The sequence below is a fragment of the Oncorhynchus gorbuscha genome, linkage group LG03 (genome assembly GCF_021184085.1).
Source record: "Oncorhynchus gorbuscha isolate QuinsamMale2020 ecotype Even-year linkage group LG03, OgorEven_v1.0, whole genome shotgun sequence".
NCBI classification, from domain to species: Eukaryota; Metazoa; Chordata; class Actinopteri; order Salmoniformes; family Salmonidae; genus Oncorhynchus; species Oncorhynchus gorbuscha.
In genome coordinates, this window is record NC_060175.1 from 52,656,493 (window position 1) to 52,675,097 (window position 18,605).

Consider the following 18,605-nt stretch of genomic DNA (forward strand, 5'->3'; position numbering starts at 1 on the left):
TATCAATCTCTGGTAATATCTAGCCTAAATGCCATTAGATATGCCTTTGAATAATGATGTGAGGCATTATTATGCAAACATTTTGGCACTTGAGGTCGGGCTACTTAGTGACTTGGGGGCGTACATTTTTTAAAACAATTATTCATATTTAATTGTTTTTAAATTCAAGAGACGTCTGTTGTCCATTTTCCAAAGTCATTGAATAAAAATATTTTAAGAGCCGAATTTAACATTGCCCCTCGATGGTTGCACGAGGCGCTTGCCTGCCTCTCCCAACTACGAACCGAACGAATAGTTATTGGATAACATTTCGATTCAAGCCTCCATCCGCCATTTTCAGCAGATTGAAAGCAGGTAGACAAAAATCACAGTGCTGATCAAAATAAAACCGGTAAGTCCACAAATATGTATCCCAATCAAACCTGTTGACGACACATAGGCCTACATTGGAAAACCAGAAACGCCTTGTCGATGGTTGCATCGGCTTGGAATAGCCTACCCTGTGAATGGTCGATGCAATACAAGGGTAACAATAAAAAACATTTTTGTCATATTATTTGACCAGGATGCACGACATCTCGCGCAAATTTTCGGTCAAGCGCATTACACAATCGGAAAGAAAAAAGGTGATATCCTCTGTATCTATTTGTTTGTAACAATGGAACACTTGCTTGATATCTAATCTCGGAATACAACTCCAAGCACATGATGTAGGCAATAAAATAAAATAAAAAACCTTTTGTTAAAATTTTGTGGTAAATCTTGGCTTTATTGGGCCATTCTAGCATATAAGTAGGCTAAAGCAATATATACGGTTAAAATAAAAGGCTATATTTTTAGCAGCAGAACTTTTTTGTTTCCAATTGCAAATAGCCTTTACAAAATTTAAATAAATCATGCCTAATTGTACTTCAGGCTATGGCATATCCTGATTTGTTTTATTTATGAACTAAGAAAATTTGGAAACTTCCCTTATATCCATTATTTTATCTTATGGTAAGGGTAGTTTGATCTCTTAATTCAAACCTTTCAATACAAACTAAGTCTAAATGTATTCGATGATAACGATATAGATAACAATAAAGGCCTGTATGCGTTTTTTAACCATCAGCCCTTAAATTCGTCGTCTTTATATTTCTTGTATGTCTAACTGATTTGTGGACAGCCTAGGAATGTTCTGGATAAGTACTCGTTTATCTGATGGGCAATAGGCCACAGTCTTTTCATTAAAATTATCATCAGTGGAATCTGTTTTTAAAATGAATTCCTTATAGCCAGCCCTATATTCTACATGAGGTGCAGCCAATATATAGCCTACTGAAGACCGTACATTATCTTGCATCTTTGAGATGGGATTAATTTATTTGAGTTGATCACTATCCCAGGCTATATAAACTCACCTCTATTACAAAAAATGAGTTATTACACTGAATTCATCCTATAATCTCAAATATATGCATGTCTGCAAGCTTCAAACAATTGGCCAGCATGTTATCTGCTTTGTGTAGGACTTTGTCACCGATGAAGAAAACCATGTCACAGCTGGCCGATAGCCTACATAAAGGAGAGTGTGCTATTTGGAACCAGTGACAGCTAGGACAGTCATGAGAAACAAATACAACTTCTTACAAAAGGATATTTCTCCTCAAGCTTGTTGAAATGTGTGTGGTATTGGCAGATCATATACTGCAACCTTTTGTTGTTAATACAGGGGCAGTTCATCTTTACATTTTAGTGTCATGCACACATAATTATAGTTGAGTAGTAATGATAGCTATCCCCTTGATAATCAGTACAGTGACTCTGCCAGCATGGGGCATTGGCAGTAAGCCTCAATGCTGTTATCCTACCATGTCCCCTGTGCTGCCTCCCCTTTCGATCCCATGTGAGCACAGCCTGCCGAAAGTGTCCATGTGGAGTCTTACATGATTAGGTTAAAGAAGCCAATACATTTATGCCCATTCTGTACATGAGTTTTAGTGTTCCCGGTGTGACGTTTAAAAAAATATATTTTGCTCAGGGTGTTGGTCTGTTTGAGACATGAGGATGTGTTATATTCTAGGTGACCATGGCTGTTCCTGAAGGGACAATGGAAACGCTTGCTGACATTCCACACCATGTGTGGAAGAGCTTGCCCGATGGCCTGAGACTAAGCCCCTCTGCTGTTGATCAAAGTCGAATTGGTGAGTTGAAAATTAGCTGCTTTGGGTTTGTTCTAACATCACATTACTTTTCAGTTTCGTAGATAAGTGATCCAAGTGATTGTTTGCGATAAAAAAAAATCCAATAGCAGCAGTGTATCTTACGATAAGCAGTGAGTGGTTGTGTGGTTTCTGATTCTGTGGTGTTCGCTGGTGTGGTCTAGGGCCCTGTGTTTTGGTTGATCATGTCACATGACCTGGATTTTAACCTTCATTTGAAGTATTTTACAGAAATGGTAATTACACCAAAAATGAAAGCAATTGTCTGAGGATGGTGTTGGACAATCTGACATAAAAATAAAAGGGGGAAGTTTGATGAAAAGGCTTTCAAAATAAAGGTTCAAATCCAGGTTAAATGATCAATCGAAACACATGGCCCTAGGACCCTAAGACGAGTGGAGCTCCTGATACTGATGACCATACAGTAACAACAAGTGATCACAAGGGAGAGGATGAACTAGATAAGGTAGTGGAAGCAGAGTACATTATAAAAAAAATTGAATTTCATTACACTTTTGTCCCCAGGTGTCTGGGCCTCTAGGTCGATTCCTAAAGGCAAGAGGTTCGGCCCTTTTGTAGGAGAGAAGAAAAAACGGTCCCAGGTGTCCAGCAATGTATACATGTGGGAGGTGAGCAGCAGAGAATAGAGCGATAGCCTCAGATCAACCTTATTAACACACATCCACAGTACCAGTCAAAAGTTTGGACACACCTACTCATTCCAAGATTTGTCTTTATTTTTTACTATTTTCTGCATTGTAGAATAATAATGAAGACATAAAAACTATGAAATAACACCAATGGAATCATGTAGTAACCAAAAAAGTGTTAAACAAATCAAAATATATTTGATATTCTTCAAAGTAGCCACCTGTTGCCTTGATGACAGCTTTGCACACTCTTGGCATTCTCTCAACCAGCTTCATGAGGTAGTCACCTGGAATGCATTTCAATTAACAGGTGTGCCTTGTTAAAAGTACATTTGTGGAATTTTTTTCCTTAATGCGTTTGAGCCACTCAGTTGTGTTTTGACAAGGTAGGGGTGGTATACAGAAGATAGCCCTATTTGGTAAACGACCAAATCCATATTATGGCAAGAACAGCTCAAATAAGCAAAGAGAAATGACAGTCGATCATTGCTTTAAGACATGAAGGTCAGTCAATCTGGAAAAATTCAAGAACTTTGAAAGTTTCTTCAAGTGCAGTTGCAAAAACCATCAACCGCTATGATGAAACTGGATCTCATGAGGACCACCACAGGAAAGAAAAGGTGTGATGGTGTGGGGTTGCTTTTCTGGTGATGCTGTCAGTGATTTATTTATAATTCAAGGCACACTTAACTAGCATGGCTACCACAGCATTCTGCAGCAATACGCCATCCCGTCTGGTTTGTGCTTAGTGGGACAATAATCAGTTTTTCAACAGGACAATGACTCAAAACACTCCAGGCTGTGTTAGGGCTAATTGACCAAGAAAGAGAGTGATGGAGGGCTGCATCAGATGACCTGGCCTCTACAATCAAAAGGAACTCAACCCAATTGAGATGGTTTGGGATGAATTGAACTGCAGAGTGAAGGAAAAGCAGCCAACATGTACTCAGCATGTGGGAACTCCTTCAAGACTGTTGGAAAAGCATTCATCGTGAAGCTGGTTGAGAGAATGCCAAGACTGTGCAAAGCTGTCATCATGGCAAAAGGTGGCTACTTTGAAGAGTCTCAAATATAAAACATATTTTAATTTAACACTTTTTTTGGTTACTACATGATTCCATATGTGTTATTTCATAGTTTTGATGTCTTTACTATTATTCTACAATGTAGAAAATAGAAACAATAAAGAAAAACCCTTGAATGAGTAGGTGTTCAAACTTTTGACTGGCACTGTAGGTTGTACACATTACAGGCACAGGACACCCTCCCTATTATTTTATATGCTGTTATCCATTTTCATACATCCATTTTAAAGAATATTGGCTAGATAACCAAGATGTCCTCTGTAGGTGTATTTTCCAGCCAGGGGCTGGATGTGTGTGGATGCCACAGACCCCATGAAGGGGAACTGGCAACGGTATGTAAACTGGGCTAACTCCACTCAAGAACAGAACCTTTTCCCCATAGAGATAAACCGAGCCATTTACTACAAAGTTTTACGGGTAAGTTGGACATTTAGTCTCACTGGTAAAATGTTATTCTCATTCAGTTGATCACTAAAGCAGAGTGATGGGGTGGTTTTCTATTTAGGCATGTGAATTAGAGCTGGGCAATATGGACAAAAATCCATATTGGGATAAATTACTTGAATTGATGCAATAACGATGAATAGAATATGTTTATAATAATTAATGTGCACCATAGTTTTACATTTTTTTCATTTAAACTACTACTACTACTAGTTTTGATGGTTGAAGCCATCAATTGTCCCATTAACTATCACCCAAATAAGCAAACTTATTTCATTTCAAACTTAACATTTCTCTAGTATGGGCTACTTATTGTAATGAACGATATCAGCAAAATGCCTGCGATAAGTGATCCGTATGGCCAGATTTTCGGTTTATCGTCCCAGCTCTAATGTGAATCTAGAGTATTGGCTATTTAGATTCTTATTAAAGGGGCAATCAGTTGCTACATCCATTTTTTGGACTAACAAATTACTGCTATATTCTTAAAGAATCAATAGGTACATAACTTATAAATGCCCCATTAGCTTAGTTCAGCTGTCGTAACCCATCAGAATCTAAAATGGAAGCTTGTTGTGATCCAATGTTTGTAAAGAAAGTAAATGTCAACAAACACTATTATATAGCCTCAAAATATGGTTAAAACGATCATCGTTGTCATGGATGGTTAGTCCTTGCATCCATAGCTCTGTCTATGAATTTGACAGTGGTTACATTTGTCCTGCCCCAACCCTCAGCTTTTTACTGAAAACACTGGTGGGGAAAGCTTTGTTTGTGTTTCATCAGCTGATTTCTGCTTTGAAGCCAAATGAGAGAATTGCAACGTTTTGGTCTTTGCTATGTTTACCATTGTATGTACCTCTTTCTATAATTAATGCAAATTTTACATGTTGTCTCTGGTAGACTTGGGTAGGCTAATAAATAATTTACATAAAAAGAATGACATTTTACATGTTAAAATACCGTTTGCCACCTAATTACCGTAGCTACCAAAATGTCAAGACCTAACATTCCTGTTGTTGGACTCTGACTTGACAGACACGACAGGGGCCCAAATATTTCGTCCTGTCTTTTAGCAAACATGTCTCTGATTGGTTCCCACTCTCCTCTTTCCTTGTAAACAGCCAATTGGGCCAGGGGATGAGCTGCTGTTGTGGTACAATGGGGAAGACAACCCTGAGATAACAGCTGCACTAGAGGAAGAAAGAGGCAGCAGTCTGAGCAAGAAAAATTCACCCAGGGCAAAGCGAGGTAAGGCGTACACCCCTACAATAAAACATATCCTGTCATACATTTTGCAGGAGATTATTCAGCAACCTTTTCGATACGGTAGTTCGCAGTGGTTAGCAGCAATCGAATAAAATTGTATTTATGCCATTTCAAAGTTTAATTATTGATAGCATGCTAGCTAGCTTAGCTAACTGTAGCGAGGTTTTGATGCAGTCCATTTTTTTCTTCCAAACTTTCAGTCTCAAAAAGTTAGATACTTTTATACTACTGTTAATTCGTATAAAGAGTGTGATTTCAGCTAAATTGGTTGCTGTTATGTAAACAACACAGGCAGTACGTCACTGTCAACATTAGCTAGTCAGCTAAATAAATCAGAATAATAAGTTAGCTAGCTAACTCATCATGTCGTTTTATATGACGCGTCCTTTCCAGATTTACAACTCAGTTGCGAGCCACGTTATCTGATCGGTTTATTACATTATATACTTACCTATATTTAAAAGGTACCCAGCTAGTTAGTTCTGTTACCAGGCTTGCAGGTTATGGATTTCATAGTCTGATCTGTTTGTTTCGATCGGACCTGTCAATCCAGTTCAGGTAGCTAGCAGGCTAAATCAAGCCCGGACGTGCCAGACAACCCGTGCAGGGAAGATGGCAAGCGCTGGCTTTGTGTTCAGCAAATGGCTAACTGATCAAAACAAGGCCGTTGTGATAATGGGGGAAAAGTAGCTAGGGTAGATAACTTAAGGTATGTGTCATACATGTGTTGTAAACCCTTAACGGAAGCTACATCTAGCCAGCTACTCACTGTTAGCTAGCTGGATAAGTTATCCATTTTGGCTGTACCATCGCAAGGAATATATGCCTGCCCTGAAAATAAACACACTTTGTTTGAGTTTTTCGATGTAGCCAAGACTACTTAGCTGAACGGTTAGATATTTTGTTAATTTCCCCAGGTAAGTGTGAGCTCTATTTTCATTTGGCCTAGGGAGGGTAGCTAGCTATTCAGCCAAAACCAATGCAAAGTTGAGGTAGTGCAGACTAGGCCCTGGGTGAATGCAGTTGCACAAGCTCTGAAGTCCCACCCTTCCTTTCTTAAACCTTCAGATTGAGTTGCATTTTCCATAATTATCTTTTGATTTAGGCTAGCTGCTAGAATGAAATCTGTATAATTTGAGAATTCTTTCTCCATGTAATTGGACTAGTGTTTATTTTTCAATATGAAGGAAAATGTTAGTGTTGGTGGTATATCCACATTCACTACTGTACGTCTCTATGTGGTGTAGGCTTATGCATGCAACCCTTGTCTGTTTTTGAATTTACAGTATGATTTATTGACTCAGTGGTATGTTAGAAGTCTCAACATTCTGAGTTGTGTAATATTGAGATTGAGCCTGCTTGTCATTCATCTGCGATCCCTCTATGCTATAAACGATATTAGCATATCTGTATCAAATCCCCAACAATAAGTGGGTACTTCAGGCAGAAAGCCTAAATGCTAGTAACATTTCAATACTTGTTTCCAAGCACTCAAACTTGTTACATTTTCTGACTTGAAACCCATTTGAGTGGCACTGTTTTATATTTTGCATAATGTATTTGACCATGCTTGTCAGATGACTGAGCTTGTAAGCATGTGTTTCTGTGGCATGAATCAGGCTTTGTAGACCATACCAGATTACCTACTTGTCACAGCAACTCCAGTGATGACTGGGTGCTAGCCCAGTCTCTTGAGGCAGGCTGAGATTAAAACTTAAAATGGTCTCCTGCCTAGAGCCATAAATACCACAATGATGAGCCATTCCATAATTCACTTCACATTTGTGTGTTCATTATGTAGCCAAGACAAGTGTTTTATTCTTGAAATATTCAGAATGAGGGCATCAAGGCTGCTAAAAGTAATTTTGGCCGGTCGTTTTATTTTAATGTATTGGACTTATAACAGACTTTTTAACCTGCGGCAGCTTGTAAAAAAACAAACATTGTCAATATTCAAAGAACATTTTTACATAAGCTCACGTGGTACTTGACCTACATTTTTCAGATCCTGTTCAGCAGTCAAATCTTGCTTTGCTTTCCACATTTTAATGTTATGAGTTTGTAATTCCACGTGGTTTTAAGTGCCAACCAATACGCAGCACAGTTGTGAGTTGAGGTGTGAAAGGGAATTAGTACACCCCCGCTAGATGTTCATTCATCTGAACATCTCCTTTTCTAATAGTGGATTTACTTACATAGAAGTAGTCCAATGTCAACATTTTGAAATAATTAAACTCCACAACTTACCAGTATTGCCTTGGTGTGAAATGGTTTATTTGAGTTTAGCTAATGTTTGTTGGTTGATGTGTGCTTTCCCCCTTAGCCAGAAGAAAGCTGTTGGAGGGAGCAAGACAGGCTGGTTTGGGTGCATTCCGTGGGCCCAAGCAAACAGGCGTAACCAAACCTATTCTCAAAGAGATGTGGAACAAAGAGGAAGGTTAGTAGTTCTCCCATTATTATGGATATTTGTTTAATTTGGGGAGTCAGTTGAGGTTGTAAGTAGGGCTATGGCGGTCATGACATTTTGTCAGCCAATTATTGTCATGCAAAAGACTGCCGGTCTCACAGTAATTGACCATTAATTAACATAAACAAGTTTAGCATCTCCACGCATCCCAGCTGCGTTCAAGCCGCTGATGTGCGCCTTTGGAACTGCTACATTTAAAAAGTTGATGGTCTCCCTAGTGGCACGGTGGTCTAAGACACTGCATTGCCGTGTTAGCTGTGCCACTAGAGATTCTGGGTTCGAGTCCAGGCTCTGTCGCAGCCGGCTGTGACCGGGAGACCCATGGTACGGCGCACAATTGGCCCAGCGTTGTCTGGGTTTGGGGAGGGTTTGGCCGGCAGAGATGTCCTTGTCCCATCGCGCACTAGTGACTCCTGTGGCGGGCCGGGCGCAGTATACGCTGACACGGTCGCCAGGTGCACAGTGTTTCCTCCGACACATTGGTGCGGCTGGCCGGGTTAAAGTGGGCATTGTGTCAAGAAGCAGTGCGGCTTGGTTGGGTCGGGTTTCAGAGGATGCACGGCTTTCGACCATCGCCTCTCCCGAGTCCGTATGGGAGTTGCAGCGTTGAGAAAATACTAAATACCAATTGGATACCACAAAATTGGGGTGAAAAGGGGGTAAAAAGATATATATATATATATATAATAAAATAAAATTAATACACACCATCACAATAAATACATAGGATAAATAACGGGGGAGGAGATGGAAACGCATGGTGGCGAGATTCTGTAGCTAAAGGTAATATCCTCCTATTCATTTTGAAAATAGAAAAAATGACTAGGCTATTCAAAATCATATTGGAATTCACTGTAAGCGAACTGTTAAGCAGCCCTGCACAATCAGTTAACCAACAGCATCGCCTAGGGCTGTGGTTCCCAAACTTTTTGTCGTCCTGTACCCCCATTCAACCTCCAGCTGCGTACCCCCTCTAGCACCAGGGTCAGAGCACTCTCAAATGTTGTTTTTTTGCCATCATTGTAAGCCTGCCACACACACACACACTATACGATACATTTATTAAACATACGAATTAGTACGTTTTTGTCACAACCCGACTCGTGGGAAGTGACAGAGCTCTTATAGGACCAGGGCACATATAATAATAATAATAATAATAATAATCAGTAATTCTGCTCTTTATTTAACCATCTTACATATAAAACCTTTCGTTCATCAAAAATTGAAAAAACTCACCACAGGTTAATGAGAAGGGTGTGCTTGAAAGGATACACATAACTCTGCAATGTTGGGTTGTATTGGAGAGAGTCTGTCTTAAATTATTTTCCACACAGTCTGTGCCTGTATTTAGTTTTCATGCTAGTGAGGGCCGAGAATCCACTCTCACATAGGTACGTGGTTGCAAAGGGCATCGGTGTCTTAACAGCGCGATTTGCCAAGGCAGGATACTCTGAGCGCACCCCAATCCATCTGTCAGTGTCTTCTGATTAGATTACATTTTCACAGAATCATTTGTTGCAATTTCGATGAAGCTTTCTTGTTCAGTTATTGGTGGACTGGAGGCAGGGCATGAAAGGGATAACGAATCCAGTTGTTTGTTTCATCCATTTTGGGAAAGTACCTGCTCACACAGGTGCTTCGCTTTATCACATTTGACATTGTCCGTAAGCTTGAGTTAATTTGCACACAAAATCATACAATAATGGAAAGACCTGTGTGTTGTCCTTGTTAATGAAGACAGAGAAGAGCTCCAACTTCTTAATCAGCTCCAACTCCTCAATTTTGTCCCGCACATTGAATATACTTTGCGGAGAGTCCCTGTAATCCTAGATTCAGATCATTCAGGCGAGAAAAAACATCACCCAGATAGGCCAGTCGTGTGAGAACCTCATCATCGTGCAAGTGGTCAGACAAGTAAAAATGATGCTCAGTGAAGAACTTTAAGCTCGTACAAAAAAAAGGTTTCCATACTTTGCCCCTTGATAACTAGCGCACTTCTGTATGTTGTAAAAGCATTAGCAAGAGCCTCTTGGTGGATGCTGCAGTGCACCCAAGAGGCGCCAGGAGAAACTGCTTGCCAGCGCGTTACCACTCCACTACGTCTCCCTGTCATGGCTTTTGCTTTTGCGCCATCAGTACAGATACCAACATGAGCTGCAGCTATTTTTGGCCACATACGGACCGTTAGTGGAATTACTGCTGAGAGAGTAACGGTTAATTTGATTTGATGTTCAGTATTTGCCTAGGTTACCTGTATTTGATATTGTGTCGTTATTTTGCTGAACACTAGATGGTTTAATTGTATTTTTGGCAGTGAAATGAGGCTACTCACCCAAAAGTATAGCCCCGTTAGAAAATATAAATGGGCTGTTTGAAAATGTGAAGAAAAGTAAAATATTTTGTGTTCCCTCGACGGCATTGCGCGTATCCTAGGGCTAAACGTTCTCCCCCAGACTCATGGATAGAACGTTTAGAGCATAGGATAAGGTAACCAGTCCATCCAGTATGCATAATAATACAGTCCACACTCAAAGGTGTGAATGCATTTCATTTTGGAGTATAGGCTGCTAGACCAATTATGTACCAAAGACATCTTAAATCAGCTTTGTTTCATGTTTTTCCTGCCATGCTTAATATGCGGTAGGCAATGTGTTGTATAACAGCACAATCATATTTTGATTGGGGGGGAGGAGCTTGGGCTCAGGCTCATATTCATAAGCTCTAATATGTGTATGGGTATTATGAATTAGTAACCACAGAAAGAGTTGTCCATTTTGTTGTTAGACTTTGAAACAACATCCACAACAACCCTGTTTTACACTCCGTTTCAACCTGAGTTGACCTTCTTTCTTCAAAATGACAATTTTATTTGTCACATACACATGGTAAGCAGATGTTAATGCGAGTGTAGCGAAATGCTGAGTTTTAAAAGGATGATACTGTTTTGATGTGATATTCTATTGTATTTGCGTTGATGTCAGAGTGGTTAGAGGGACAATGGAGTGGTGAGTACCAGTGTATTAGGACCAGCTGGTCGTTAGGGTCCTACCAAGGCATGACCTGAGAGCATAAGGAGATTACCGTGACTCAAAGGTCATGTGGCATTTTACTGCAGTCGTTAGTGGCAGTAATACGGTCACCGCAACAGCCCTAGGTATAGGCTAGTTAAATCCTGTTATTCAGGTGTTTCAAATGTTTCGACTATACTCTTCTCTTAAAATCTCAGCATTTTTTCAATTACATTTTTTACATTTAAATGATGTAACTAACTGTTGTTGTTCTGCTGTTGTTGTAGGTCCAAATGAGGAAGACGAGAGACTCTCCCAATCACCAGGGCCTTCCAAGGGGACTCGGGAGAGCTCCCCCATGGGGAGGAACGGCCTCTCTCAAGCCCAGTTCATCTCAGCAGCAATGAGAGGGGAAGCGGAGGAGGATGATGAAGAGGAAGACCCAGGGGATCTGCAGCAGCCGCTGTCACTGACACAGCAGAGTGCTCAGTCTGCTACTGAAGCTGAGCCAGAGGAGAGGAGTGAGCAGCCTGATCTGCCACTAAGCCATAGCAGCCCAGTTGAGGAGGGGCCTGGGAGCCTTCATCATCACACTGAGACTGCATCATCCCTACCAAGGGCTGAACCAGAGGCAGACCCTGACCCCGACCCTGACCTGGAAGGTGACCCCCACGGAGAGGAGTCCCATCCCTGCCAGCACTGCGAGCGCCATTTCTCCACCAAACAGGGCCTGGAGCGCCACACACACATCCATGCCACCGCAAACCAGCAAACGCACACGTTCAAATGCCGTTACTGTGGCAAGTCCTTCGGCTCGCAGGTGGGGCGTCGGCGGCACGAGCGGAGGCATGAGAACGGGCCAAAGAACAAAGGCCAAAGGCCTGGCTCACTAGCTGGGACTGCAACTTTACTCTCTCCTCTGGGGCAGGCTGGTGGTTCGAGCCCAGACTGTGGCACCGTCTCTGGCCACTATGTTGTCAGGGGCTCCCCTATCCCTGGAGGACCTATGGGGAGCCCTGAGGTTGTGAGGAAGGACCCTGCGGCTGAGAGTGACCGGCCGTTTATCGTGGATGAGAATGGTGAGACAAAGGAGCTTCATCCCTGCAAGTACTGTAATAAGGCTTTCGGCACTCACACCAACATGCGCAGACACCAGCGCAGAATCCACGAGCGCCACTTACTGCCCAAGGGTGTCCGCAGGAAAGGCATGCTGCTGCAGGAGAGCCCATCTCAGCAGCAGCTGCATCATCTGCCTGAACAGTCCCCTAGCGTCAGCCCACCCCTCGTCTATGTGCCCAGTGCAGACACTGAGGATGAGGGGGACCGAGAGGAGTACCTGGTCGACATAGCCAATAACATCTCGGAGAATCTCAGCCTGTACATCGACGGCAAGATCCTGTCCACTAGTTCAGTCAGTGGCTGTGAGGTGATCGAAGTGGACTCCAGTTCTGCAGCACTGTTTGGTCTTGACGCAGTGGTCATCAGCCCCAATCAGATCAGTCATGCTCTCAAAGTGGATACCAGGACATGTGCTGTGAGGCAGGTCTCGAATCTCGGCCAGCCCATGTCGAAAAGGAGAACGTCGACACCCCCGCTCATGCCAAGTCCTAAAATGGAGTCTGAAACTGGGTCCTCTTCCGCCTCCTCTTCCTCCTCCACGTCTTCCTCATCCGCCTTGTTGGTGGGAAGTGTCTTCCCTCAGTCCTCAGACTCATTAGCATTTCAAAAGGAGAAAACTATCTATCTGTCTCCTAAGCTCAAACAGCTCCTCCAGACTCAGACAGACAGTCAGAAACCTGCCATTGCCATGATAGCAGAGAGGCACAGATTAGCTCCCCCTCTCTCCGTTACGTCTCTGCCTGCAGCCTCAGGCAGGTTCAAGAGAAGAACAGCTTCCCCCTCATCTCCACAGCTCAGCCCTGCGCTGAAAGCAAACGGCTGTATGAACGAGGCAGGGGGTCTCGTCGTACACCCTCAAGGTGCCAAATCTGGAGACCCTGGGCATGTCCCCTGCCTGGAGTCTGTCCAGCAAGGAGGAGAGGGACACACTGAGTCCCAGCGGGAAGAACGGGTGCAGCTGGTCTGCCTCTCGGACCGGAGGGAACTCGTGTAATCAGCAGCCCTTGGATCTGTCCAGCGGCATCAGTAAGAGGAGGGACAGCTTCAACAAGACGCCCGGGGAGGTAGTGCTGGATTTAAGCATGAGTCGGAAGAGTACAGCGGAGTCTAAGGGAAGTCCATCTCCGGCACAGCCCCCCACCAAGAAGAAGAAGCCCAACACCAGCATGCTAGAGAAGGTGTTGATGAACGAGTACGCCGGCTTAAACCCAGCAGAAGAGGAAGGCTCTTCTCCCCTGGGAAGCCCAGATTCTCAGTATACTGCAGGCAGTGGTACAGGTACCGCATCTCACAGTCCCTCTTCCAATCTGCCCTCTGAATCAGCCCATCCCTCTCCCCCCTCTCTAACGCCCGTCACGATGAACCCCTCCTCCCCTTGCGGCTCCAGCCTAACCTCTCCAACGCCACCCCCCCCTGTCCTACCCACCATGCCCTCACCAGACTGCCCTACGCTCATCAGCTCTCTCCCTGTCCTCTCCCACAAAATGTCCCCCAGATCTATCGACCAAGGTGAGGACGAGCCAGTTTGCGTATCGAACTCTACCACAGCAGAGACAATGTTAGCTGCAGTAAGTAACAGTTATGGAGATGAGGAACATATCAATAAGCCAATAGACTCTAATCCAGATCCCCTTACCAGGGAAGCTATTTCAAGCCCCTCTACAGAGCCCTCCTTGGTATCTGATGCTGTCGCTCTGAGTCTGTCCTCAACACAATCGAAACCTGCTAGGACTGAGAACCAGCTGGATGTCCAAGTGAATCAAGACCTGGAACCGATTATTACTGAGGGACAGGAGAAATCCCAATGCTCTGAACTCCCTGTATTATCATCCGTAACAGAATCCCTCCTCTCTGCCTCATCGACCTCGCCTGCTGCCATATCGGATATCCCAGCTCCACCAGCGGTCTCCCCGCCATCTCTCTCTAGCACTGTGATTAAAGGGGATCCCCAGCACAGTGAACAGCTGGCTGACTTAGTCCTTTCTCCTAGTGGCACAGGGTCTTCACCTCTGTCTGCTGCTGCTGACAAACCCTCGTCGTTGTCGGAGGAGGAAGAGGGATCGCCGCCAGAGCCCTTCAGTAAGAGCTTTGTGTGTAATGTATGTGAGGACCCCTTCCGCGCCATCAAAGAGCTCAGTCGGCACATCCTAGAGCACGCCGCTGAGTGGCCCTACAAGTGTGAGTTCTGTGTGCAGCTGTTCGGGAACGCCCCTGCTCTGCTGGAGCACCGCACGGCCCTCCACGGCGTGGGACGCGTCTTTGTCTGCTCCGTCTGCTCCAAGGAGTTTGCCTTCCTCTGCAACCTCCAGCAGCACCAGAAGGACCTGCATCCCAGCCAGCTGTGCACTCACACAGCGGTGGAGAACGGCAAGCCCAGGCCACAGAACTACACAGACCCAGCCAGGGCCAAAGAGGAGAGTAACCCCTCCTCAACCGTAGCCACAGGGCCTGAGTCCTCTCCTGAAGTTGCTTCCTCCCAGGGGGTCTCTGATGTGAAGGAGGAGCCTGATACTAACGGGAAGCATGAGGAGGATGGACTGGAGTACCTAACTGAAGAGCTGTACACTACTATAAAGATCATGGCCTCTGAGGGAGGCAAGCCTAAAGGCCCAGACGTACGCCTGGGCATTAATCAACACTACCCCAGTTTCAAGCCACCCCCCTTCCCCTACCACAACCGCACTGCTGCAGGCTCTGTGGCCTCGGCCACCCACTTCACTACCCACAACATCCCCCAGACATTCAGCACTGCCATCCGCTGCACCAAATGCGGCAAGAGTTTCGACAACATGCCCGAGCTGCACAAGCACATACTAGCCTGTGCCAACGCCAGTGATAAGAGGCGGTACACTCCCAAGAAGAACCCCATCCCTCTGAGACAGATAGTGAAGCCCCAGAACGGCTCTCTGTCGCCTGCCTCTGCAGCCAACGCAGGGCACAACGCTTTCCGCAGAATGGGCCAACCCAAGAGGCTCAACTTCAACCAAGAACCGCTTGGCAAAACCAAGATGAGTTCCCTCGGTAAGAAGAAGAGCCAGCTGGTTCAGAAGGCCATCGGGCAGAGGAATGAGACTGCAGCTACTGTTAACAAGGCCCCTAGCCAGGTTAAACAGGAGGAGCCGCAAGAGCAGGAGGTCCACGTATGCCCTCACTGCAGCCGAGAGTTCACCTACCCTGCCAGCCTCAATAAACATATAGCAGGCAGCTGTCCCATGAAGCCAGTCTCTAAGAAGGCCAAAAAGGGAGCCGCAACAGAGGCAACACCAGCTGTAGACAAAAACATGAGCCTTCGACGGAGAACCACAGACTCTGAGATCCAGCAGCCAGAACTGGCTGAGCCGGTTCCCAAAACGCTTAGCAAAACTCGGGCTCGCAACTCTGGACCTGGCCCTGCGGAGGCTGAGGCCCCACCACCGGTAGGTAAAGGAAAGATGGCTGCCACACAGGTGTGCACCAAGAGGCCAGCCTCTTTCCCAGCAGCCACAGTTTCTCTCGGCAAGAAAAGTAAAAAAGGCAAAGTTCAATCGTTACCCCCCACCCCGTTGCCCTCCGAGAGTCCCAGTGACTCTGCACTGCGGCCAGCAGCTCAGACAAAGCAACGCATGGGCAAGGAGGTGCCACCCAAGAAGGGAGCGGAGGTGAAATCGCCCCCACAGCAGCAGTCTCAGGTGCCGCCTAAGAAAGAAGGGGAACGGTTCTCTCTGAGAGCGAGGGAGCGAGCTGTCGGGCCGGTGACCCGGAGCCTACAGATGGCCAACACTGCAGCTCCTGTGGAGGTGAAAACAGATGACCTCTCCAGCCAGGAGCCTGAAGAGACCCAGGTAAGGTTACTTTCAAACAGTGTCCAGTCTCAGCCCATGTAGAACTATTACCTAATTAATTCATAGCAAGTTACCTTTAAATCAACCTTTACGCAATAATCTGTGTTTTAGAGAGCACTTTCAACACAAGGTGGTTCTGTTAATCAGGTTCTGTGTTGCACTTCAAGGTAGAGAAGACGTATCACTGTAGCTGATACTTGTTGTCTCGTGTCTTCCAGGAGTACTTGCTGAAGTGAGCCAGGTAGAGAAATGTGGATTCTGAGGATTAACAAGTCCCCGGCTAGGAGGATGTCGCTGTGCTGGCTCGCCTCTGAGAAGAAACTCTGGCCTTCCCAAGGATCAGACAGACAGACGGACACAGAGACAGACGGACACAGAGACAGACGGACACAGAGACAGACGGACACAGAGACAGGCGGACACAGAGACAGGCGGACACAGAGACAGGCGGACACAGAGACAGGCGGACACAGAGACAGGCGGACACAGAGACAGGCGGACACAGAGACAGGCGGACACAGAGACAGGCGGACACAGAGACAGGCGGACACAGAGACAGGCGGACACAGAGACAGGCGGACACAGAGACAGGCGGACACAGAGACAGGCGGACACAGAGACAGGCGGACACAGAGACAGGCGGACACAGAGACAGGCGGACACAGAGACAGACGGACACAGAGACAGACGGACACAGAGACAGACGGACACAGAGACAGACGGACACAGAGACAGACGGGAGGATCTGGAGGTGTGCTGGCGCCAACACAAAAAAAGAAAGGATTAAACAGACTATTAATGACAATGAATAAATATAATATATATATAAATATATATTGTGTGTCATAACTTGACTCGTAACATTGGTATTGGGGTTCGGTTAAAAGCTGATATTGCAAATGGCAATCATTTATATCCGTTCACAAAACTGGTCTGGTGTTTCTTTTCGCTCCGTTTTTTCCATTGTTTGGTGGTTGATGAATCCTCTGACATCTCTGTCTCTTAATGCATGTGCTGAATCCAGCTGAACTAGAGACCTGTCCCTTGTCTGCGTGTCTCCATGTTAAGTCCTGCGCCTATTTTGATTAATACACATGATTTGCAAATTAATATGTATATTTGATTTCACGCAATGCTCTGTTGAGAATACATTTTGGAACATCTCTTCATTGGCAGATTTGTATTTTTGTCGGGAAGCCAAGATGAAACGGAACTGTTTTCAACTGTAGAAATGGCTTGTCAGAAACGGCATGTCCCAAGTGTGTGTGTGTATATGCATTCAAACGTGCGTATGGGTAGGCTTGCACCTTATGTGTGGGCTGACAACCGTTGTCCCCTTGATCTCAAAGTTGAGATGTCTGCTTTCTCTCCGGCATGTTTTCCTTATGTTGCTTATCAGAGGATAACTAGAACAATGCAGCCGTATACCTCTGACAGTTAGTTCCCTGGGAAGGGATAGGGGAAGATGACATTGAAAATGTGTGTGTGGGGGAGGGGACGACGACGCTGCCACTTATCCAGTTTATTGACATTGTGGATTTCTCAGAGGCTCACATTTTATTGAGGTGTCATACATGATATAAGTCGTCTTGTCTGAAAGCACTTTAAAAACATCTGCCAAACTGTTTTGATTGAATCGCTATGAATCCTTGAATGATTTGGGTTCAAATGTGAAGAATGGAATGTGGAGATCTCTATTACATATGATTGAGAACTTGGGTTGCCTCAGAAAGTCAGTGAAATATAGTCGTTGGAATATTGCCCTCGTTTAAGACTCCCTGTAGATTGAGCAATTTTGAATAGTTCCCCAGACTTGATTTCACCCGTATGATGTAATCAAATGCATTAATCTGAAATATGTAGCGGCGGTGGTCGTGTGTGGAGGATTGCCAAAAATGTTCCACCATGATGATGTTAGGATTTTTTTGTTTCGTTTAAGGTTTGATAATTGGAGTCATGGCTGTAGATGAGGAGAGCAGAAGCCACTGTGTTCCAGTAATAAGGATGGCCTTGAAAAGTTGCTTCGGTTCTTATGTTCCTTGCAGCTGCAAACAGACCGCAGTAAGGTCATTTGATTGCTGTTTGTTTCTGTACCTACAGTCAAGGGTGGCTGGGAAGGTAGTGTATCTTCTTCAATGTCATCTATATGTAGACCTATTACATGTTATACTTTGACAAAGTATTGTACTTTTGATTATGATTAGTCCCTATCTATCCCATGATGTGCTATATAGAGGAATTCTGTCCCTGTTTACAATGCTCACCCCACTGTTGTTCCTTTGGACCATCTGCCTTTTACAGCTGAGGTAGAGGAGAGGGATATGACTCAAGTGCTTGTAGCATGTTTGAAAAAAAACTGTAATTGAACTATATATATATATATTATAAAGCTAATTTATAATATTTCCGTTGCCTTCCTGCATCGGTATTCCTGATAATTCTCTAAGGAGTGAAATTAATGGAGAATCTTCTAATATATGTTTGAGGATGAATGAACAAAGACGTATCCCTGTTGACCTCATTATGTAAAACATATTG

General features: G+C 44.5%; 1 protein-coding gene across 1 annotated transcript; it reads left to right on the plus strand.

Annotated features, from left to right (window-relative positions):
- The first annotated feature begins 551 nt into the window (after positions 1–551).
- prdm2b (PR domain containing 2, with ZNF domain b) lies at positions 552–16,530 on the plus strand. Its single transcript, XM_046342910.1, is given in 9 exon segments — positions 552–626; positions 2,063–2,183; positions 2,727–2,830; positions 4,201–4,353; positions 5,505–5,631; positions 7,973–8,086; positions 11,415–13,086; positions 13,088–16,067; positions 16,286–16,530. Coding segments are annotated over 9 exon segments (5,349 nt in total). The 5' UTR covers positions 552–566; the 3' UTR covers positions 16,304–16,530.
- The last annotated feature ends 2,075 nt before the right edge of the window (positions 16,531–18,605 follow it).